The sequence below is a fragment of the Medicago truncatula genome, chromosome 2 (genome assembly GCF_003473485.1).
Source record: "Medicago truncatula cultivar Jemalong A17 chromosome 2, MtrunA17r5.0-ANR, whole genome shotgun sequence".
Classification (NCBI taxonomy): Eukaryota; Viridiplantae; Streptophyta; class Magnoliopsida; order Fabales; family Fabaceae; genus Medicago; species Medicago truncatula.
The window spans coordinates 51,478,671-51,502,999 of NC_053043.1; the positions used below are offsets into that span (position 1 = coordinate 51,478,671).

Sequence of the window (24,329 nt, forward strand, 5' to 3'; positions counted from 1 at the left end):
CAGACAAATTGGTGGGTAAAGGTTTGAAGTTATTCAAACTTTATTAGCTATACAGACACCTAACTTAAATCTTTGTGCATATATGTGCTAGACCAAGTGGCCAACTGATTGCAATGTATCAGATAAAGTTTTCCACTCAATTCCCTGCGCTCATTCAGCCACGATTGCACCATCATTCTTTAATTTCATATTATCACCTTTATTTAAAGAGAAATTAACATGATTTCTTTTCTCAAGTACTTTGGAACTGTAATCTTGTTAGTTCTGTTTGAGATGAAATTGTAATTTATGTACAATTGAACTTGTTCTAATTTTCCTAACTAAACTTCACAAATAACAAAATTATTAGGTTGAATATCCTCTTTAGTGTCCGGGTTCAAATGTGTGAGTTTCATATGATATTTGTCACTCCATCTACGGACCAAAATAACTTGTTTTGTTTTTATCTACTTCCCTTGATATTTGATTCATTATATTACAAAGAAATAGACTACTTGTGCTTAATTGCAAAAAAAAATTAGTGATGCTTAGGAAGTGACCTTCAAATCCTACATGGTTATATATGATGTAACTTCTACATTCAGATATATGATGTAACAATTCAGGTGGATAGAATTTTTAGAGTGAAAGAAAGGAGTCGTTTATTTTAGGTGGATAAAATATTTGTAGAGTGAAAGGGATTCAACACATTAGTTTTCATTATTCTTATGCTATGATATCCGAACTAGGAATCTGTAACACATAATTTTATACATTGATGTCAAAAAAATTCATTTCACAAATTAATCTTTACTAGGCTTTGATTCAGATGAAGAGCCACCAGCAATCAAACAATGCATTACCCCTCTCCGCATACTAGACAAGTATACAATAGATTAAACCCAAGCTACCAACACAATAAACATCATCTTTACTTGGTTAGCCAGTAGATGAAAATAAGAAAAACGCATACGGACCCTACAAGGGCAAGTATAATGGTATCCATCGACTTTTTTCGCTTTATTGCTGACAGAATAGTATTTACCTGCAACATTGTTAAACGCCGTCATTAAACAACACCGTAGACAAATAAAACTTGCGTAGTAGAAATGAAATATTAGTTATTCCCCTAGACAAAAAAAACTTCAGAATCAAATAAGACCGCAATATTTAGAACAATTTATTCATTCTCATAAAAGATTAATTTTATTATCATATTTCACAGAAACTAATCTTCATTCCTTATTCAATATTTATTTAAACTTCAACAGCAATCATACCGTTGGGAGGCGACTGCTCACGTTGCTGAGCTTTGAATTGATCCCACCAAAAGTCGAACGCTGGAAGACTAGTGCACCGAGTGTTGCTTGTGCTTGTGAAATAACAGTGTCCATCTGCAGTACAAGAATAAACATAGTATATTAAAACAGAACAACTCCAGCTGTGGATTAGACATCTGTATATTTAAATTTCAAAAATGAACATTCAAGGAAAAAGTAATCCATTAACTTAGCAAATGTCTGATATTAAAGATGGTATTTGGAGCGGCATAGATCAAATAATTAAAAGCTTATATATAATTTTATAGGGAGAGTATCCCAATATATAAGTAAATATAAGTGATGCACTCCAGTGGAACGATCTTGATAAAAGAACAGAACTTAAAACAAAAAATTGTTTCATGTTAACAACCTGTCCTGTACTGCGGCTGATAGATGCACGCTCTTTAAGGAGGTTTTGCTGTTCAGAACCTCCACCCTCTTCCAAATCTAATCTTGTTCGATCAAGCTCTTTAAAATCATCAAGTAGTGAAGCGTGTTCTTGCTTAGCTCTAAGATTAGACCGGAGCCGATAAAACTCCTGCATTTCAAATACATCTAACAAGTTGGTGTCTAACAGATCTAAGCTTAGGACAAAAGTATATAACAGTTATAACAAACTCCTGCATTTGAAATATGAAGGAAATAACTAATCAATCAATATAAAAAGCAGAACATCACAAAGCAAGAGAGTAGGCCTGATGGAGAAGATCAAAAAGTATATAACAGTTATAATAAATTATGTTATAAGGGTTAGAACTTCTATTTCAACTAGCACTGACATCCTAAAAGATATTGGAATTGAAATAAAAGGGTGGTAGAGATTTGCAAATTGCATCGATAGTTTGTTCAAGTCAGTTACAGTCAAGTAGCAATCGCTAGTTAGAACAATTAGGTAACTGGCCAGAGAGATTAGAAGGTTGGGTGGTTTAGTTTAAATAAGAGTGGGGGTAGAAGGGAAAGGAGATTCAGATTTGTTAGCTCTGAAAAACAGAGAAGTGGCTCAATTGCAGGGGGAAATCGAGGGAGATGTCCTTTCAACTGTAGAATCAAAACAGGGCGTACGAAATGTACAAATGTTTTAGGTGCAATTTGTGATTTAAAAAGGAGTCTTTCTGAAGCTGAAAGGAAAGTTTTACATCATAACTATAAAATTTACCCCTCTGTTATACTCTCATCTGTAGAAAAGAGAATTCTTTTGAATCCGAAGGTCAAGTATAAATTTATTAGGCAAAACTTATTATGATATTTAATGATAAATGAAAAGGCTTAATATATTAAATTCAAATTCTTCTCAGCTATCGCAAAGAACCTTTTACATCAGGGAGTACAGTTTGCAAATAAGTTTTTCACAAAATGCAATAAAGTCACAACTACATGATAATAATATGCTCACATATAATGATTGGGGTAGTAGCTCACGCTCATACGATACAATACCTGGGTGAGATCTTGATAAATTTCTTGGTGTCTAGTCAGTGTATGAGAAACCATTTCAGACCCACCAGAGGACACCCAAGCTTGCATCTGTGAGTTTACTTGTTTGAGTTGGTTAAGTAAACGTTCAATCCAAGACTCCAGATCACTCTCTGTTGCCTCACCTTTTGTAGAGGCTTTCGTAGAAACCAATTTACGATATAAAACCATTTGCTCATCCAACTGAGCTTCAAGTTTTCTTGCCTGCAAAAGGTAAAAAAGAGAAAACAAATTTCTGTTGTCAATAATTTGCCTAAAAAACAAAAAAATATATTAAATGGTAAACCTATAAAAATAAAATTAACTTGAATTATGCATCCCTTCAAGAAGAAGAAAAATCCAATTCAACAAAATTACTTGATATAATGTTATTAGTACTATAATGACTAATCATGAATAGCACAGAAAAATCAAGTTATACAGGTTTGCTGCAACGAAAAAGTGATTCAATACATGCTTAAGTATTATAATTACAAACAGAACAACTAGTATGACTGAAATTCCATAAACTTTAAGTAGTCTTTTTGTCTCTATCATGACGAATTACGGTTATATGATTTCAAATGATTTAGCTTTCATATCCAGAACTCAAATCAAGATGATTAGTGCATAAAATGAAAATATTAACCAATACTGCCATCATCTTCATTATTTGATCTTTTAAGCTCATAGCAAATAATTTTAAATAAGTATTCGCCAGAAGTGGTGATAGGGATTCTGCAAATTTGCTTTTGAAAAAGGGAAAACACAGCGAGATGTTAACAAAATATATCTTGATATGCAGTGAAGTGTGAATTAATCTAGTATAGTCATGACTCATACAGTCATCAGATATATAACAAGAATAAATGTGAGAAATAGAACATCAACTTGATCATTAGATTTCATATTTATCTTCTGACTGCTTACCATAGTAGTCAATAGCGGCCAATAGCGCCGCTATAGCGGTCGCGCGGTGCGGTGCGGTGCCGGAGCGCTACGCAACAAGCCATAGCGTTGCAGTGTGAGATAGCGGCGCAACGCTTCACAGCGGTTTTGTGGTTTAGAACCGCTATTTCATTTTAAGAGAAAATACAAAATTGTCCTTGGTTTAAAAAAAAGGGTATTTCTGTAAATCTTCCTCTGCTTTTCTGCTGTTCTGTAAAACTTCTTCACCTCTGTTGTAAATCTTCCTCTGCTTTGTCGTGTTTGCTCTGTTACCCTGTTATTTTTTTGTTTAACAATCTCAAAACTCTGTTGTCCTGTTACTTTTTTGTTCTAGTTTTCTTTGTTATTATTGATTCCAAACTCCATTCTGCTCTCTCTGTTTCTGTTTGTAGTTTGTACAAACAATCCTCGGTTTTGTTCATATAAAACTCTATTCTGCTCTCTTATGTTTCCTTATTTTTGTTGTTTTAGTTTTTATGAAATAGCGGTCATAGCGCTATGCGCTATCCCGCTATAGCATTTTTAGGGTCGGCCGCTACGCGCCGCTATCCGCTATTAACTACTATGCTGCTTACTCCCAAAATAACAAAAAGAACATAGACCCTATGCCCTGGGAAAAGGTGTAACAAGAAATGCATAATACTATATACACCACAGAGGTGTATATTAATAGGAAACAAATGAACAAATATTAATTTATCTATAAGTTTATTCAAAGAAATCAACAAACTTTAACTTTTGAATCAATCTTTTATCCACAGGACAAATGAAAAATATCATGTGAGTATTGTTGTCTCATTTATCGCTGAATGAGAATGAATCCTCTCATGTTAGACTTCCATTCTCTGAAGCATGGGTACTTCTAAAACGGTAAAACATCCGTATCAGGTAGGCACCCATATCGGGTACACGTACGGTACTCGTGGTACTCCATTTTTGCTCATTATTGTATTGTGAGTGAAATTTGTGGCTTTCTCTTATATATTAATAATATGATAATATAGTATTGTTTGTGAATTTGAGTTTCTTTGTAGCTGTAACCAACTCTAACCTTCTCTTTTATTGTGATTTTGTTGTTGAGGATTGAAGAACTTATCTCTTTCATGTTATATTATATAACAAAAACTTATGATTTTATTGACTTACCCCTACCTTACTTTTTAAAAAATTGGCGTATTCTTGTACTGGGGACCGTACCTGTACCTAAGCAACTTAGCTTTCATTTGACAAGGTGAGGTGGTTCAAGTAAATGGAATGAAGAAAAATATTTTTCCGTCGGTACCACACCTAAAACATCAGAATATTCATTCTATGCTATGTAAGATCACCAAACCAAAGACTGAAAATTATCCGAAGCAGCCACTGCAGAGCCAATGGATTTAAAAGTGATAAACAGTGTGAATTCTATACTGGCTGCACATGATCTAATCTAAACATGCATTTCAAATCTACAAACTTGTTTTCAAAACTACAAGGCAATCATTGACTGTGTAGCACCGAACCGACACTTCTGATCAAAGGTGTGTCAAGTATCCAACAAGTGTCAACTACATTCAATTAAATAATTTTTTTCAAATAATTATTGGTATGTGATCCATAGATCATTGATCCTAGATGAACAAAGCAGGATGCATTGTATCCAAAATGTCAAAATCATGTCATTCCAATTCATCACTCAAAACTATACTATCACTATATACAAAACCAGAAAATTCTCAAAACAAAAGGGTAGAAACTCAACCCTAAAAAACCATCACCGACAACCAAATAAAACATTAAAAAAATTAAACTTTGAGATGAAAAACCTCCGTATCATAATTTAGAAATTTACACAAGAAAAACGTGATTTAACAAAAGAAAGAAAAGAGAGAAGAAATTGAAACCTGATTGCGAAGCGAATCCCAACTTTGAACCTCCATGGATGAATGAGAATTGAGAATTGAGAAGGTTAGTTACGCGATCAAGTACGCCGTCTGTTCACACGCCACAGACGACGACCACACCGCTTTTTCAATTTTCATTTCTCGATTATTTTTTCCATTTAAAAACAGAAAATATGTTGCTTTGTTCGTAATCCACAATACCATCTTGTGTAAAAAATATTAAAATAATCTACATTTATTATTTTCATTTTTTGTTATTCTCATATGTCAATAAATAACTATTTTACATTCATCCAATCATATATTATCACATCAAATAGTAAATATGATAATTCATGTGTTTTTATATTTATTAATTAACGTAACGACACATTATTGTATTAGATACATAGGTAAAATAAATATTCAACAATAAAATATACAAATTTAATCATTTTGATTTCTTAATTTTAGCCATATGTTTCTAATAATTTGTCAATTGAACTTTTTATTTTAGTTGTCTTATTAATTTATTTAAGATTATTAGATGATGAAAAGAAATTTGCATATCTAAGATAACATTGTTGTTCTAATAATTGTTTCACTCATCAAAAAGATCCATAACCAATAAGACTTGGGTTTTCATAAGACTTGTCTTCCAACATGCCCTTTCCATTTCCAATTTTCCTTTCCAACAATTTCCTCTTCTAATGAACCAAGAAGCATTGTGAAAGAGCAATAATTGTTCATACAATAAGAGGTTTAAAAAAAATAGTGAACATCACCATAAACTCACACACAACTACAAGATTTTGGATTCGAATTCATATAAAAATACATGCTCTAACAACTTTAACATTGTCAATTGAGCTTGCATAACCGGAAGGGGAGATAAAGCATGGCATCTTTAAGATTTTATCATGAAAAACTTGATAGTTTTTTTTTTTTACATATATCTGATATAAAACAGTTGTAGGTTCCTCGTAAAGTCAAAAATATTGTTTGGTGTATATGTCGAGTTTGTTTCTCAATTAGAGCACACTTACAAGTCAAAGGTATCCATTGCCCTTCTTATTGTGTAAGTTGTAACTCCACCAATCTATGAAGAGTGTAGTTGTAATTCCATCAATCTATGAAGATTTTGCACACGTTGTATAAGTCAAAGGTATTTGCTACGAAGATCTTGAATAATTTTAACAATGTGGTATTTATATAGAGTTAGAATAAGTAAGGAAGTTACACTAACTTTTCTTACCGATGTTTTTGGTCCACTATCTATAATATCACATCATGTAAGATCATGCTAACATCACTAATGTAGGTAATTACTCTCTAAGTTGAGGAATTAGCCTAAATAACAGGGGCAAAATAGGCAAAAACACATTGAAAAGAAAGAAATTAGAACATGAAAATGGAAATGAGTAAATAGTCAATTATCCTCCGAAATTGTAACTTTCGTCAAAAAACCCCTTGAATTTTGTAAAACGTCAAAACCCCCCTGAAATTGTCAAGCGTCTGTCAATTATCCCCTCCGTTAATTTCCTCCATCCAACATGATGATGTGGCTGTTAACTGCCACGTGGTCATAAAAGTCATGCCACGTCATAGGGGGGTAATTGACTATTTTTTTTTTTTTTTTTTGAAAAAAAATATGATTTTTTTCCTTCAAAATTAACATTTGTACTACCCACTGAACTTGCAAATACCCCCCTAAAATTTAACATTTATGTGCAAATATCCCCTCAAATTTAAAATTAATGTAGCAAATATCCCCTCAAATTTATAACTTATATGCAAATATTCTCTCCAAATGTAAAACTTATATGCAAATTACACCTTCAATCATAAAACTTTGATAGTAAAATAAAAATTATTCTTAATCTATAATTTACTATATCTCTGATAACAATAAAAAAAGAAAAAAAATCACATCTTTAAAATAAAACAAACATAAAAATCACAATTTCAAATTAAGATAATAAGTTTTACTATGTTCATTTGCATAAAAAATTTATAAACTTTAAATTCTTTGGTTTTATTATGTCACTATCAGTGGTGTTGAGTTTTTAAAATTACATTATTTTCCCAGTCTTATATATTATGTCCTGTTTTGTTTCATCCATGAGTCTAAGCATTTTTTTGTACTCTACCAATTGATCTAATATTTATTCATCAAGATGAAATTATGAGATTTTTTAATTGTTACCAGATGTTTGAAGACAATTAACAGCAAGAAGTATGGAGTTGATTTGGTTTGCTTCACATCTCATCCTACAACTGTTAATTACTCTTCTAAGAATGGTTGGGATGGTATGTGTTATATACCTGTTTGCATCAAAGTTTGAATAAATAAATTGTTTTTTCTTCTCATAACAAGTACAATATTTCAAGTACAATAAAAGCAAGAAGGGCTTTTCAGAGAGGGAACATGTAACTCTTGTCGATGATGTAGCTTAAGAATTGCATAAGGATTGAGAGAGTAAGGGAAATTAACAAAACATAACATATATAGAAAAGAATCTTTTTTCTTGAAATTGTGAAGGGATATAATGAAAATGAACGTGTGGGTCAGCACTATTTTATGCAATAGGGATAAGATATATATTAAGAATAAATTTTACTTTATTATCCAAGTTTTATTATTGTGTGATTTGCATATAAGTTTTATATTTAGAGAGAATATTTGCATATAAGTTATAAATTTAAGAAAATATTTGTTACATAAATTTTAAATTTAAGGGGGTATTTGCACTTAAATTTTAAATTTTGAGGGGAGTATTTGCACATAAATGTTAAATTTTAGGGGGTATTTGCAAGTTTAGTGGGTGATAAAAATGTTAATTTTAAAAAGAAAAAAAAATCAGATTTAAAAAAAATAAATTATAGTCAATTAGCCCCTAACGTGGAATGACTTTTCTGACCATGTGGCAGTGCCACGTGACACGTGACAGTTAACGATCACATAAGCATGTTAGATGGAGGAAATTAATGGACGGGGTAATCAAGAGAAGCTTGACAATTTCAGGCGAGTTCTTGACGTTTTGCAAAATTCAAGAGGATTTTTAATGAAAGTTACAATTTCGAGGAGATATTGACTATTTAGTCAAATGGAAATGGAATTTGTAAAAGAAGAAGAGAATCGAGTTGTGTGAAAGAATGGAGAAGAAAGATGAAGACACAGACCCATGGTTAGGCGCAGACAAATTCTATCACATCATCATGTGTTTCACTCTCACTCTTCTCTTCTACGCTCTCGCTTCCTTCACTTCACATCCTTTCCTCCGCCGCCACGCCATTTCCATTGGATCCGTCGTTTCTCTCCTCGCCGGCGCCGCCAAAGAAGCCGCCGATCACCTTGGCTATTTCCGCTCTTCCGGTGCTTCCTTCAAAGACGCCATTGCTGATATCGTCGGTGTTGTTATCGCTTCCTTCGCTCTTACTCTTTTCCGATCCAAAACGTCTGGGCATCGCTCTCATCCTCAAGGCATTTCCCTTGTTTGATTTCATCACCATTGAGGTATGTGAATACTTGTCTCTACTCTCTTGTTTGGAAAAGAATTATGAGTCTGCATTCAAATTTTAAGTAATTATATGTGAATATGTATGAATAGCTTATTTGCAGCTTATAGTACATGATAAGTGCTTATGTATAAGTTTACATAAGCTATTTCTATAGCAAACGATAAAATGAGGTTAAATTGTTTTTGTATATGTTATCATTGTTTTCATAAGCTATCTTCGAGAACTTATGAAAATAAGCTGAAAAAAGCTAATGAAAAATGTCATAAGGTCTTTTCATAAGTTCTCCCAAACGGTGTGGCATAACTTATGCCAGTAGATAAGCTCAAATCAACCAATCCAAACAGGCATCAAGCCTCAAAGAAGATTGCCCCTCAATTAACTTTACTTTGAAATTATTAATAAACGAGAAAGAAAATGCCATTTTTTTTCTACAATAAGAAAACTTTAGGTGGTCCAGGACTTACCAGTTCAGGGTAGGCCTTAAGGATTATAGCAGATTGCACCGCCAACGAGTCCCAATGCTGGCGGAGTTGAACTTACGTCTTTGTGGGGGTACGACTCATTGCTATGTTTGACATTGATTACTGGCAGCTCTTTTTAATCAAGAGTTGAACTTTCTGTAAATTTTTGTAATTTTATATTTTATCTGGATCTAATGGTTATTCCCTATGTAATTAAAGATAATTTACTTAGTGCTTTTCAGTTTCATCATTTACTTTAAGGCTAAAATGCACTTTTGGCTCCCTATGTTTGGCTTCGTAGTAATTTTGGCTCCTTATTAAAAAAAATCACTTTTCAGCCCCCCTACCTTCACCCCCTTTTGCAACTCAGAGGCCCCCTCTGATTTTGACCGGGTCAAAGTTCAAGTGGTCACTCAATGGACGCCACGTGGAATTTTTTTGAATTAAAAATAAAAAAATGCCACGTATTTTTTATTGAAGTTATATAATTAAAATAAATAAAAAAACACCCAAAAATTAAACGAAAAAAGCAAAAATTAAATGAAAAAACTCAGTTTCTCACTAACCTTCAACCACCATCGTAATCTACACTCTTCTCTCTCCCGCCACGATGAACCACCCTATATCGTTCCTCCTCCACCTCTGTTCAATACCACTAACACCAACAACCATTTGAGCAAACTGTTCATCAATCCTCAAAACCTTCTAATCTTGTTGCTGCTGTTGTTGCAATTAACACCACCAGAAGAAATTCTAGAGTATGAATTCTCCTTCATTCAATGCGACAAATACCGAAACTCAATCTTTCTGGTATGCAAATCATGGTACAAGATTGAACGGTGGTGCAGGAAGAAGACGCTATGAATCCAGCGACTGTGATTAAACGGTTTCCAGAGCTGAGATCCATTGCGTTGAAAGGTAAACCGCACTTTGGTTACGTTTGTCCTTGGATCGAAGCTATGGCTGTTCTTATTTGTGTTGGTGGTGAAGATGAAGATCTTCACCCGCTCCTGTTATTTCCTTTTTCTATTTTTTTTTTTTCTGATAATAATTTAGCATCTTTTTTATCTTTGTTAGGTTTTTCATAGACTATGCTTCTGAGTTTATATTTCTTGATTTGAAGCTCTTGGTGAATAAATAGTTTCAAATAATTGCTGCACAATTTGGAATTCTGGGTTCTATTTAGAATTTAGTTTTTTTTTTCTATAAAGTTTGAATTTTTAACAACTGAGGAAGAAAAAGATGGCTGGTGAGAGGTTTTGTAAGAATGAAGAAGACAAGGCTGAGTTGGAATCTGTATTGAGTAACAAAGCTTTTGCATTTTTTTTAGCTCAGCTGTATCAAAACATGTTTTTTCCGACTTTATTGTTCCACCATACAGCCAGATCTGAAAACAATTTTTGTGGTTTTATGATGATGGATAATGAATATGAAATTGAAAGAATATGAACAATGATGAATATGATGGTGAAGGGATGAGTTTTCAGATCTATCATGGTGTTTTTGGGGTTTTTTAAAAGGGGAGATGAAGGATGACGATGAATTTTGCATTTTTTAATTTTTGAGTTTTTTGTTTTTCTTTTGATTTTTGGTTTTTTTTTTTTTAAGTTATTTAATTATTTAATTTCAATCAAAATATGTGGTGTTTTTTTTATTTTTAATTCAAAAAAATTCCACGTGGCGTCCATTGAGTGGCCACTTAAACTTTGACCCGGTCAAAATCAGAGGGGGCCTATGGGTTGCAAAAGGGGGTGAAGTTAGGGGGTTGGAAAGTGATTGTTTTTAATAGGGGGCCAAAATTGCTACGGAGCCTAACATAGGGGGCCAAAAGTGCATTTTAGCCTTACTTTAATCACGTAAGGAGAAAGAAAAGAGAGAAGGATATTGTATTTGCATGAACCAAACTGAAAGAGCACTCAATTTTGCTTGCTTGGATTTAATTTAATAGACACATACATCATACACTATAATACTTTTATATTTTGTATATCTAATTCGTGCACATGCCAAATGATTTTCGTTTTGGCTTTTTTTTTTTTCCACACAAAACTTATATATATCAAAACATAATCATCCTTTAGTGTCATTTTATGATGATTGATGAGCATGGGGACAGAAGAAGTTGATCATCTTCTAAAGCTGGGGTGGTTTGAAGAAGCATTAGTCTTTGCGTTATCATCTTCTTCGGGAAGCTTGACTGCAGTATAAGTTCCTGCCCCACCGAGAGCTCCAAGTATTGGAGCCAATAGATAGACCCATATGGCTTTGTAGTTGTTTGCAGCTATAGCTGGACCTAGAGTTCTTACTGGGTTCATTGACGCTCCTGTTATTGGCCTGCAACGCAGTGCACCATCATATATATGTTCATGACAAGTGGGGATAGTGGGAAGGAGAGAGTATATTGAGAGTGAGAAGTGAGAGTTAGGATGTAGACATACCCTGCTATGAGTATATTGAGCATCACAGTTGCTCCCACCGCAATTCCTGCTAGTTCTCCTACCTACATAACCATAAACATCAATTAGGGACTCTGTTAATTGCTCTTCACGCGTAGGGGATTCATCATCCAAGCATATGTTCAAATTTTAATTTGGATGATATTATCCCCTACGCCAGCTTCATCTTCCTTCTCTTTTTCTTTTCAAACTTGAATGAGTTTGTGTATTTATTAGCTAAAAGTTACTATAGGAACAAATACTCACAGCTCTTGTGTCGGTGGCCACTGCCGTGACAACGAACATTAGATTAAAGCTGATAATGAATTCTAAAGCAAAAGCTTGACCATATCCTCCGGAAGGAACGGTGACTCCACCACTCATAAAAGGGTGAAAAACCGCTTTGAGAGAAAATGCAGCACATATTGATGCCAAAATCTGTGCACCAATATACATAGGCACCTGCAATTGTAATTTATACTTAAATTTACACACATATATGCATGCTTATAATTTATTAAACGTGCAAATTCAGTACAGATTAATTAATTCATGTTGCTTTCAACCACTTTAATTAGGAAATTAGGTGGAAGGATTAAGGAAAAGCTTTGGTTACATGCTTCCACGGGAAGTGCTTCAATGCAGCAAATGAAATGGTGACTGCAGGGTTGAGATGAGCACCGGAGATGTGGCCGGTGGAGAGGATGATGATCATAACCGCAAGACCAGTAGACGTGGCGCACCCAATCAGAGTCTCCGAGCCTTGTGTCTTTTGGTTCACAATAGCAGTGGCTGCCCCAGCAAACATCAGAATCAATGTCCCTATAAACTCAGCTCCTATCTGTAACACAGGTAGTTTTGGATTAATTAATTACTACTACATAGCACTTCAATGATATGGTCTACATTGATTGCATTAGACCAAAGATTATACACACATATATAAAATACAGAGTTGTATTGTATGTATTTAATAATAAGTAATATATTTATACTGACTATCGGTGTATATAAATTAAACTAAGCTGATATATACCTTTTTTGCGAGAGGGACAGGAGGAGGGGGTGGCATTAACGAGCAGGTGACTGTGGGTAGAGCTCCATCTTCTAAGTTCCATTCTTGGACGCCGAAGCATTTACAGTTCTTGAGTAGGGACTTCTTATATTTATTACTACCGTTCCCACTTCTCTCAGACTTAAACCCACCGAAAAGAGGTACACCAGGAGTGCCTGGTGTTGCTGGTGTTGATGGAATTTCCTCATTATTAATATGCTCCATTTCTCCGGTAAATAGTAAATTTAATTTAGACAAGACAATGTTACTACAAATTAGAGTATATAAGGGGGGCTCAAGATTATTGTTGCTATTGTATGTTGGGTATATATAGCTAGAGCAAGCAAGAGTGTAGAGTTGACTTATTATATAGCATGATTAGCATCACTATGGAAATGAAAGGAAGCAAATTAGTGGCTGAAACTGATATATGAGAAAAAGGTAGCAGCATGTGGAAGTGGACGGTGGGACAGTTCTGAGGGGACTCTTACTAGACTCTGGAACTTAGGAAAGAGGCTTGGTTCACACTGCACTGCACTACACTAGGCATCAATTATATACGGTTTTCTATTCATCAATTCCTTGGTCATTCCTTTTGTGTCCTCCTTCATTTCTGCAGGTTTGTAGCAGCTCATTCCTTCACTCACTTAAAGAGCATGGTCAATTAATTAATCATGATTATAAAATTGCCTAAGTATCATGAGAGTGTATTAAACAACAAAAATATCATATACTAGTAACTAATTATTGTTTACAGGGTTTTTATTAATTGTTGTGTTGTGCCATTGCTCAAGTTTAGGATAATGTACAATGAGATTATATGTTTGAAGTCTTAACTTTATTTTACTTAGTGAAGCATCACATCGTATAGGGGTAGAGGAGAAAACCCTAAAAGTGCCTCCAAATATGCATGCCGGTATAGGTGGCACAAATTCTTCTCAATGATTTGAACATTTGTGGTTCTCTTCCTCCTTCATGTCCCTTTTCACTCTCACGATGAGTTATTATCACAATTCACAAGATGCCTATAATATTACTGCACTGTGTCATCTTTAAAGTTGAAATGCCATTTTTGGATTTAACTGGTTGAGCACTCACTCAACAGTTCATTTGGCTAACATTGGAAACAAAACAAAATAGAAAAGAATTTAAGAATATGAAGTAACATTGGATGACTATTATCGCATTAATCCAGAAAATAAATTCTGGAAAACAAATGTGCTTTCCGGATTATATATTCCGGAATGCATCAATCATGGCTGGTGGTCTGCACCACACGTTTTTGTCGGTGGTCAAGTAAAAAAAAGTGGTAAAACGCGTTTTTTGACTGCATTTATGGCCTCCCAACTGTTTTTTGACACCCCTATAAATAGTCTTCCAAACCCCACCATTTCTCACACCATCCTCTCCCACCCTCTCCTCCTTTTCTTCCTTCTACAACCATGGTTTTTCATCGTTGGCCTTTCATAGATAAGGGCTTCGTTGAAAACTTTCAGGGTTTGTATGAACGGTCAATGAGGATGGAACCACGCTGCAACAAAGCGCGGTTCATCTGAGGGTCATGTGAGTCAGTGTGGTTCTTAGCTTGGCCTGTCTAGGCGTAAGTTTGAGCACTCCCCATCTCCCTCAGGGTCATTGTTTTCTTCTTCCTGCCCTCCTCTTCCCTCCTCCGGTTTTCCTCCAATAGGCAAACTACTGGTATGTCCCATCACATACCAGTGGTTAGGCTCTTAGGAGATTAGAATTAGGCTCATAGGAGATTAGAAATAGATTTAGGATCTTATGTAATAAGCTTAAAAAGCTTGAAAATTATTGTAATGTATTGTTCATATATTAATAAAATGAGTTGTTTTTATGTTTGTGTCTTTTTATTTCTGTTTTTTATTTTATTTGCATTTTATTTTACAAATTTTAAAGATTAAAATTGCAAAACTTCTGGTAAAACATTATTCCGGATTTTCAAATCCGAAAACATCTGCAAAATTCTAACAATACCATCCGGAAAACGAAATCCGGACCAGGGATAAAATTGGAAAAAAAAATATGGCATGCGAGGAAAGGCATAGGGTGGGAAAAGCAATAGTCTTCGAAAAATTCATATAGGTCCTACCACTTTAGGTGACACTTATTCGACTATAAGGTGACACTTATTCCCAATATAGTCGAGCCTGCATGGATTTCACCAATTAGAAGATGTTTCCTTCGTCTCACAATATTTGTCTCTTTAAAATTTGTTTTTCTATCTCAAAATAATTGTCACTTTATAATACCAATGCAACATTTATTATTATTTTTTTCATTACTATATCCTTATTTATTGAATTTCATCAAACTTAACTATTTCATTAACTACAATTAATAAGGGTGTTTTAGTAAATGATATTAATTTTACCATTGAAATCAACACAATCAATCATTTCCTTAATAATCGTGCACAAACCTTAAACGACTATTATTTAGAGACGGAGGAGTAGAATATTAAAAAGTGAGTGCTAGGATTAGTGTTACTTGCACTTTGTGCTTTATTGTTGCACCAACTAGAATAAAAAGGGGCAACTTGGTACACTAAAGCTCCTGCATACGTAGGGTCTGGTAAGGGGTCCCACCATTTTGTGTATTACACGTAGCCTTACCCTATTATTTTACAGAAGAGACTGTTTCTAGGACTTGAACTCGTGATCTTTCAGTCACATGAGAACAACTTTACTGGTTACACCAACTAAAATGTGAAAAACATTTTACACGCAGGGATGCCCATAGTTCCCTGCCCTAACTCCTCAGATAGTATAGGTGAATAGAAGAGACCCTCTCATAAAAATGAATAGGACTTCAAACATCAAAGAGATAGTATAGGTGAATAGAAGAGACCCTCTCATAAAAATGAATAGGACTTCAAACATCAAAGAGAATGCATGCATAAGGTTGAAAAGTGGGGCTCCATCAATATAATGAGACTAAGGGTCAAATGAATTGGCATTTTGTATCATATTGTCCTCCACTTTGTCCAATCTGCATCAATTGGTCAACTTCAAATAGAGAATACTTCTATCACAAGTTATTTACTAGGCTGTGTAGTGCGCACCGTTCCTTTTATCTCTTCTGTCATGGCTTCAATAATGAATGTATTGGATCATTTAAAAGTAGATTTGGCTCAAAGACTGCTTATACTAGAATTGGTAGACACAGCTAGTGCAATATATGAGTAAATGAAAATTTGATGATGGAACATGTTCATTATTATAAACCACAAATCCTTTGAAATGAGATTTCATTTAACTTGTCTTTAGTGCTATAAAAGTTAACCCTGATAGAAAATCCTTCACATTTCATCATATCTGTCAAAATGGCCCATCAAGAGCACTTATTATACTTGTTTTGCTCTTGAAGGAAACCTCAATGTCACTCCCTACTAACTATGTGTTTTATAGTTTGTGAATGTGTGTAAGACTACTTTTTATTCATTTGGACTAAGAGGAAAAGGTGATGGTTCTGATTGCTCCACGTTTTGCATCTTTGACAAGGAAACATATAAAATTATTCGGCCTATTAGAAGTAATAATAATGCATATAAAAAGAGAGATGATTGAAGAATAAAAGGGTTACGAATAGTATTATCGGTGGATGCCCATTAATCATTGATCTATTCTATCTTCCTATAAATGATACCAGCACTGTAATAGAAAGATATATGTTTGTTTAGTATAATAATACAATCAATACTCTCTATTATTGCTTTCGACTATTATCCAACACGCCTATGCAAATTTTACGGATGTACATTGTAGTGTTTATACTAAATTGTCTAATAAAACAATGAGAATAATTTTAATGCACTGTCAATGTGAAATTGTTTACATTGTTAATCAATCAGAAACCAACATTTTGTATGATTTTTGCGTTAAATATGTTGAAAACCAAACTTTTGTAACCATTAAACAGTTATAATTGACCGGCACTATAAAAAATCTTTACACTTTCGCTGCATGACAAATTTATCATTTCTTGGACCAAGTCTTTCTAACTTATATATATTATGTATCTTTGTCAAAACTTAGTAGGAGGATCTCCTGTCACAAAAAAAAAAAAAAAAAAGAAGGAGGATCATTGGTCGAGCTAGATTATAATCCTATAGTCTTGTAATGATTTGCTATTACTTTCATTCAATTTCAAAAGGAGGTAAGGTTTTTTTTTTCCTCTTTTTGTTTCTTTTGTATTTAAAAAATGGAAGTTTCAAATTCTAGCTAAGAACACCTGTGCAGGAAATTAATAATACTATATATGAGAGAAAGCAGCACGAAAGAGTAAAATAAGAAAATTAATGTTGGTGAAGAACTTTCAGAGTGGAGAGAGCACATAATTAAATGCAGTTTTTATTGGTTTTGTTGGCTAATTAAGACAAAGAAAAACCAAAACACGAGAGCTAATGCCTAATGGGTTGTTGTATAGTTATTGAAATCCAAAGCCCATTAAATTGTTGTTGTATTATAGTTATTGAAATCCAAAGCCTTTCTTGACTATTCTAGTACTTGGCTACCCCTGCCTTTTCTGATTTTGGATTTTATAGAAAGAATCTACCTAGAAAATGCACTTTGATCTAAATATGCATCACAATATTGACTCTTATGTTTTCTTTATAACAAAGATGAGGTTTCGTCCCCTTTTACCAACCGGATTTAGGAGAGGGTAGACTTCACAACATGGTGAATCATAGTTCAAATCTTGATTGAAAGAAGTGCTCACATTTGGTGTCAGATAGTGTTTGAATATGATTAGACGAACCTATAAAAATAAAAATGTCATATTGTCTTCCTATGAAGCACGGATACGTCAAAATAGCTACCCTATTGTATTCAATACGCCCCGATATGCCGATACTCCGTCGATACGTTTGATTGAGAAAGTGACTAACAATTTAAAGTTGATTGAGAGCTAAGTTAAATCTAACTAAAAATTGTATAAGTCAGAATTTGATTCTTTATTTGTAAATCCCCCAACTCTGATATGACTATCATGTTAGTCTATATGGACGAGGTTGACGTAGTTGAGAAGTGAGAACATGTCCGGAATTAATGTAATCTATAAGGAGTCTTCTAGATTAGAAATTTATTGAAAATAAATCATTTTAGCTATTTTCTGAATGAAGTAGTTGTATAAAAGGATGATGGTATGACATTATATGCATTTGAATAACTAAGAGGATGGTATTATTTTGGACTTACCATTCTTCTCAATTCATTCATCTACAAAAATTAACTCAGCTTCATTCACACCAAAGGAAAACGCTTCAATAAAAGGTAAAATCTTAGGAAAATTGAGTGCTTTCTTTTGGAGTGGAATCTCTTCCATACAGCAGTGAGGAGAGGAGACCAGATATCATGAAGTGAAAGGATTCCATCAACTCAATGGATTTTAGCAATATTGCTTTCTATTTTGATCTATAAGCTTATGGTATGCAGTGCACCATGTTGTTTTCGAGCTCGATTATCGAGTAGTTGTTGATCACTTCAACAAACCGAAGAAAAGACATTTCGCATTTTCCATAAAGTAAACCATAATTAAGGTAACGCGACAACTAGTAGGAATATGCAAATCAGCCACAGTGAACAAATCAACGAATTTATAAAAACTTGAGTTTTGTTGCGAATTCGATGAAAAATCACACCAATAATAAACTTGATGTGTGGACCAAGCGATAGTCAAGCAACCAAAATCGAAGTGGATATCAACAGTTATAATCACAAGCCAAAAGTAGAAAACAGCGAGAGAAAAGAAGAGAGAACACAAAAAAATTTGTTGACCTAGTCTGGGGGAGAGAGCAGCCCTCCGTTTCACTATATGATGAGTAACTTTACAAAAGAGATATCAATGGGTTACAAGAATAAGTATCCCGCTTAATTCTACCAAAAACCCCAATCTCTTCCCGTAACCAAGAGACTCAATCCTAATAGTGTTTCCCAAGGTGAATCAACCCTCAAACCCTAGTGTTTGTTGCCAAAGAGAAAGTCTATACAAACCCTAGTTTTGTTTTTGTCTTTCTAAATCATTGTTTCAGCCCCCTCTATCTCTCTCAAGGTTTACATCTGATGAATGGTCTATATTTATAGTAAAAGCATCCCTCATAAATTGGAACTAAATCAGGCCCATAAAAATACGTTTTATTTTTATTCTTCTGCGTGAAATCGTGCTCCGATTTTTTACGAATGAAAGTGCCAATTCTGCTCCGAAAAATCGTGCTCCGATTTTGACAGCTTCAGCAAACTTCAATTTCTCCAATTTTGAGTCACTTTCACAACAAGTTTGTTACAAAATGCTGGGACTAAGACTGAAATATTGTAACCTTAGCAGGGGAATGTGCTGCCATATTAGCTTTTGACTTTTTGTTCATCGGTCAAAAGACGATTGCTTTTTAGGGAAAAAAAATAATCGAATGGTAGTTAACTATCAATCGAAAATACATTTTAAATCGGTTCATCAATTTAAAAATTGTTCCCGAACGTTCGGTTTCTTGGATGCCTATGTAGCAATTTCCTTGCTAGAATATCTTTATAACCTGTGCATCAACTTTAAAGTTAACTGATTTGAGGTCCATGTTTTCAGCTCATTGAAGAACCAATCCCATGACATTTCCTATGCGAACCTCGAACCTCCAAGGCTTCCGACACGATGTTGCAACAATAAACTCGCCATTTTCATCTTGTAAACTCACTATCATTAGATGAAAAAGTGGCATCAATGTTGATGTTTACTAAGTTTAGAAGTTACTTAGGTCCATTCATTAATAGAAATCAACATTTATAAGTCCTTAAGATCTAATTCAACTAACAATATCAATTTTGTTAAAGGTGATACCTTTGATGAAATTGAATTTAAAACCTCACAATTATGTGTTTGTTTCACATGGTGCTTTCCAATTCGTCTAAGACAACAAAAAACATTAGAAAACGGAAATGCTCGAAAGAAAAGAAAAACAATATCTTTAAAAATTAAAATGTCAAAAAATTGTTTTTGGTATTTTCCAAAATGTTTTCCTTTTAGTTAGTTTTAATTTTTTTTAACTTTTTGATAACATCAAATTAGCTTCCATCTCATCTCATGACTATCACAATTAAAATTAAATTCACAGCTAGATGTCATTCCAACCATTTAGGCACAAAGCAAAATTGTAATCATGCCTTACCAACCTTTGTAGTTTTGAAAAATCAAAGAAAACTGAACTTTCCCTTAGGTGGGGCAATAACTCATAATTTTGGGCTGAAATTGGATCTTCGTTCTTAATGATTGGATCTAAATTTCTTCATTCACCAACCAAAAATTCAGTCAAAAAAAGAAAAAAAAACTCACCAACCAACAAGGACAACGATGGAGCACATGGTCTTTTCCATTCACAAAAATACGAGACTAAACATAGAATTTCTAATTGTGACAATAACTTCTTTTTTTGACTCGTGAAAAAACTAGTGATTATAAAACTTCACCAGATATATTTCGGTACTAATACATTTTTGCCCAATTGTCTACCAACTTGAATTCGACTATATCTAATTCTTTGCATGTCACCACTACAAATGGCACCAAAATCTACCTTCGTAAATATTTTTTACATGTAAAATTTAATTATTTTTTTACCAAGTAATTAGCTAATATTTGAAAACAAAGGTAAATAAGAAATACATATATTTTTCCTTAGAAAAAAAGATATCATGTTATAAAATCGAAGTATCCGATCAACTATTTATGTTAAAGGTTTAAATCTCTTATCATTTGAACCAATTTATTATTGAATAAGAGATAAATATACTATATTGGATTTATTTTTTTTGTCAAATAAATTAATGAGTAGATCTCACACAATTTAATTATAAAAAAATGAAATATTCGGGATTCGAACTTCAACTCCTACATATAATATGCAACATCTCTGTCAACTGAGTTAAATTTAATGGAATTAGTATATTGGATTTATAAATGTGAATTGTAGTGGTGTCTTACTTTATTTTTGGAAAAAGTTGTGATAATATATTAAAATACAATATTGTGGCTGGGTTAGGTGAGTATGTTATTGATTATAAAAAGCTTCTCATTGCAATTTCACTTTGTCATATTTCCCACTTATTATTACAAAGTAACGTCACACCAACTTTATCACCACCTTTCTTCTCTATCCCATTCATTCTCATTCATTCATTCACCTCACCTCACCTCACCTCACCTCCCTTTACAAGAAGAAGGAATATATGCCTGCCGCTACCGCCGCCGCCGCCGCCGAATCTTCCTCAGTTTCCGGCGAAACCATATGTGTCACCGGGGCCGGTGGCTTCATCGCTTCTTGGATGGTTAAGCTCCTCTTGGAGAAAGGCTATACCGTTCGAGGAACCTTGCGAAACCCAGGTACAACAAATATTCTACTTAATTCCTTAATTTAATTCATATAAATATCTTGATTGTGTTTTAATTTTATAATATAATGAAAATATCATGTTGAGATCATTATATATATAGTCATGATGTTTAGACCATTTAACACCTATATAATTGAAAGTATATCCGGTGTTTGTCTGACACATGACACCGACACACATGTAATTACATTAAATTAAATTATGTATTTTCTTAAAATTTTATCTATGTTGCATGCTTGATGGTGGTACAATATATATATATATATATATATATATATGGTGGTGTGTGTCTGGTGTCATCTTTTTGTGTTGAAATAACGTTTTTGGTAAGATTAGGTAAATTGCTGTTATTATATTTTGACAAAGGGCATGAATGAAATTAGATATAAATAAATTTTTCAGATGATCCAAAAAATGGGCACTTGAAAAAGTTGGAAGGAGCAAAAGAAAGGCTAACTTTGGTCAAAGTTGATCTCCTTGATCTTAACTCCGTTAAAGAAGCTGTTAATGGATGTCATGGTGTCTTTCACACTGCTTCTCCCGTTACAGATAACCCCGTAAGTTTTATTAATTTCCTCAATTTTGATTCTTCCTTAATTGAATTTTTTCATTCTTCTCTCTTTTAAAGGATCCAATCCAAAAAGAAAAATAATAGTATTACACTATTACTCTCTATCTTAGGATGAATGTCATATTTGTAAAGAGTACATTTCAAAATAAATGTCATTTACTCTTTTTAGTATAAATAATATTGATTATATTTTCCTTTTAATTCCATCATATCTAAGATATTATATTACACTTTGTCTTTATCGACAGTGGTGACTACATAGCCTCTAAATAATATGGTAAATTTTATCAAAAGAAATGGCGAATATAGTTAAATACAAATAGAGTAATTTTAGTTATTTTTCTTTCGTTTATAATTTTTTAATTTGTGGATGATAAGTAACATATATAGTAGCATAGACACAAAATCATGTCATGTGAACATTTGAACTGATGGCAGGTCCTATTCTCACCACCAAACCTTGATTGCTTGCTTCTGTTTAGGATAATAAATTTTGTGACAACTCTCTTTTTTATATTCAAATTGTTTTCTTACTCTCCTCCTTATTACTTACTATATTTCTTTATATATTATTATTTATAACTTGTCTCAAAAATAATTGTTGAATAACATAGCTCTTCTTAATAATAATATAATATGCTCATGGGACTATTATTCTATTATTTTAAAATTTTCAATTGCAAAATACCAATTTGATTTTATACGAAGAAAGTTATTACACACAGGAGGAAATGGTGGAGCCAGCAGTGAATGGAGCAAAGAATGTGATCATAGCTGGTGCAGAAGCAAAAGTGAGGCGCGTGGTTTTCACATCATCAATTGGTGCAGTCTATATGGACCCCAATAGGAGTGTTGATGTAGAGGTTGATGAGTCTTGCTGGAGTGATTTGGAGTTTTGCAAGAAAACCAAGGTCAATAATAATATTCACTTCATTTATATATGTAGAGGTTGATTTAGGAGTGTTGATTGATTTGAAATTTTGTTGATATTGTAGAATTGGTATTGCTATGGGAAAGCAGTGGCAGAAGCAGCAGCATGGGATGTAGCAAAAGAGAAAGGTGTGGATTTGGTTGTAGTGAATCCAGTTTTGGTTCTTGGACCATTGCTACAACCTACAATCAATGCAAGCACAATTCACATACTAAAATACCTAACTGGTTCAGCTAAGACCTATGCAAATGCAACACAAGCTTATGTTCATGTTAGGGATGTTGCATTAGCTCACATACTTGTTTATGAGAAACCTTCTGCTTCTGGTAGATACTTATGTGCTGAAACTTCACTTCATCGTGGGGAGCTTGTTGAAATTCTTGCTAAGTATTTCCCTGAGTACCCAATTCCTACCAAGTAAGTCACTCTTATTTCGTTATTTTGGAGACGAATTGAAAGGTGTCGTAGTTTTTTATACCAAATTTGATTTGTTTATGTGGTCTACGTGGAGTGTATGAGTCCTTTACCAACCCCAATGTCCTCCTTATCACCAACTTCTTTCATGAATATGGGCATATGCTAAATCATTAATGCCAATAAAACTTTAATCATACATGTATGTTGTCTAAATGTAATAATATTTTCACCTTTAATCATAGCCTCAAAATTAACTAGTTCATGTTTTACACATGCAGGTGTTCAGATGAAAAGAATCCTCGAGTGAAACCACATATCTTCTCAAATAAAAAACTGAAGGATTTGGGATTGGAATTTACACCAGTGAGTGAATGTTTATATGAAACCGTTAAGAGCCTACAAGACCAAGGTCACCTTTCTATTCCAAACAAAGAAGATTCTCTAGCAGTCAAATCCTAAACCAACCATCCTTTGTTAACAAGTTCAATTCAGGGCCAAAAAGAATCATCTTTTAGCTACCTGCGAGGCTTTAGGCTCTAGCAATTTGATACTATAAATGACCGTAATTGGATGGATAGTTGTAAGAAAGTATCATGCTAGAATTTACTATTTGTCTTTATGTTTGAAAAATAAGCCCATTATATTATTGTCATCCTTATTAGTATTTTCTTGAGCATTCAACTCAATTATTTGCCATATTTGTCTCTAAGTTCAACAAGTTAAAAGTGTTTGTTATGAATAGACCCCATGCATTGTTTTTACCAACTGAGTTAAGTTAACGAGAACACCTATTATTTATTATTACCAAATTTACAATTATCAATGGCCGCAACAAGTTCAAAAATAAAAAGGTTTTAATGACGCTAAATGAAACCCTAAATCTCACTGGAAAAAGTCCTCAATATGAAAAGGAAGATAAGAAATTCTCTCAAATCTTCACAACAAATTATGGCTTCTTCCATAAAAACTAGATGCA

The 24,329-nt window shown here is 33.5% G+C and overlaps 4 protein-coding genes across 4 annotated transcripts; 2 read left to right on the forward strand and 2 right to left on the reverse strand.

The window, feature by feature from the left end:
* Nucleotides 1-667: 667 nt before the first annotated feature.
* Nucleotides 668-5,742, reverse strand: LOC25487969 (Golgi SNAP receptor complex member 1-1). The gene is made up of 5 exons (XM_013610136.3): nucleotides 5,585-5,742; nucleotides 2,739-2,978; nucleotides 1,672-1,839; nucleotides 1,260-1,373; nucleotides 668-1,024 (listed from the first exon to the last, which is right to left on the reverse strand). The coding sequence occupies exons 1-5, from the start codon at nucleotides 5,618-5,620 to the stop codon at nucleotides 911-913; spliced, it is 672 nt and encodes a 223-aa protein (XP_013465590.1). The 5' UTR covers nucleotides 5,621-5,742; the 3' UTR covers nucleotides 668-910.
* Nucleotides 5,743-8,627: 2,885 nt separating this feature from the next.
* On the forward strand, nucleotides 8,628-13,828 carry LOC25487970 (uncharacterized). Its single transcript, XM_013610138.3, has 3 exons — nucleotides 8,628-9,080; nucleotides 12,560-12,833; nucleotides 13,038-13,828. Exon 1 carries the CDS (start codon nucleotides 8,720-8,722, stop codon nucleotides 9,062-9,064), a length of 345 nt encoding a protein of 114 aa, XP_013465592.1. The 5' UTR covers nucleotides 8,628-8,719; the 3' UTR covers nucleotides 9,065-9,080; nucleotides 12,560-12,833; nucleotides 13,038-13,828.
* LOC25487971 (aquaporin NIP6-1) lies at nucleotides 11,442-13,316 on the reverse strand. Its single transcript, XM_013610139.3, has 5 exons — nucleotides 13,018-13,316; nucleotides 12,598-12,822; nucleotides 12,249-12,443; nucleotides 11,985-12,046; nucleotides 11,442-11,880 (listed from the first exon to the last, which is right to left on the reverse strand). Exons 1-5 carry the CDS (start codon nucleotides 13,258-13,260, stop codon nucleotides 11,673-11,675), a joined length of 933 nt encoding a protein of 310 aa, XP_013465593.1. The 5' UTR covers nucleotides 13,261-13,316; the 3' UTR covers nucleotides 11,442-11,672.
* A 7,302-nt stretch (nucleotides 13,829-21,130) lies between the features above and the next one.
* On the forward strand, nucleotides 21,131-24,114 carry LOC25487973 (cinnamoyl-CoA reductase 1). Its single transcript, NM_001425020.1, has 5 exons — nucleotides 21,131-21,423; nucleotides 21,837-21,991; nucleotides 22,731-22,916; nucleotides 23,001-23,353; nucleotides 23,632-24,114. Exons 1-5 carry the CDS (start codon nucleotides 21,270-21,272, stop codon nucleotides 23,810-23,812), a joined length of 1,029 nt encoding a protein of 342 aa, NP_001411949.1. The 5' UTR covers nucleotides 21,131-21,269; the 3' UTR covers nucleotides 23,813-24,114.
* The last annotated feature ends 215 nt before the right edge of the window (nucleotides 24,115-24,329 follow it).

Coding starts and splice junctions, on each gene's coding strand:
- LOC25487969 (XM_013610136.3), bottom strand. CDS start 5,620: ATGGAGGTTCAAAGTTGGGATTCGCTTCGCAATCAG. Junction 1,840..2,738: donor TTTATCAAGATCTCACCCAG/GTATTGTATCGT, acceptor TTTGAAATGCAG/GAGTTTTATCGGCTCCGGTC. Junction 1,025..1,259: donor TGAGCAGTCGCCTCCCAACG/GTATGATTGCTG, acceptor ACAATGTTGCAG/GTAAATACTATTCTGTCAGC.
- LOC25487970 (XM_013610138.3), top strand. CDS start 8,720: ATGGAGAAGAAAGATGAAGACACAGACCCATGGTTAGGCGCAGACAAA.
- LOC25487971 (XM_013610139.3), bottom strand. CDS start 13,260: ATGGAGCATATTAATAATGAGGAAATTCCATCAACACCAGCAACACCA. Junction 12,047..12,248: donor TGGCCACCGACACAAGAGCT/GTGAGTATTTGT, acceptor ATGGTTATGTAG/GTAGGAGAACTAGCAGGAAT. Junction 11,881..11,984: donor CTCAATATACTCATAGCAGG/GTATGTCTACAT, acceptor ACTGCGTTGCAG/GCCAATAACAGGAGCGTCAA.
- LOC25487973 (NM_001425020.1), top strand. CDS start 21,270: ATGCCTGCCGCTACCGCCGCCGCCGCCGCCGAATCTTCCTCAGTTTCC. Junction 21,992..22,730: donor CTCCCGTTACAGATAACCCC/GTAAGTTTTATT, acceptor TATTACACACAG/GAGGAAATGGTGGAGCCAGC. Junction 22,917..23,000: donor AGTTTTGCAAGAAAACCAAG/GTCAATAATAAT, acceptor TTGATATTGTAG/AATTGGTATTGCTATGGGAA.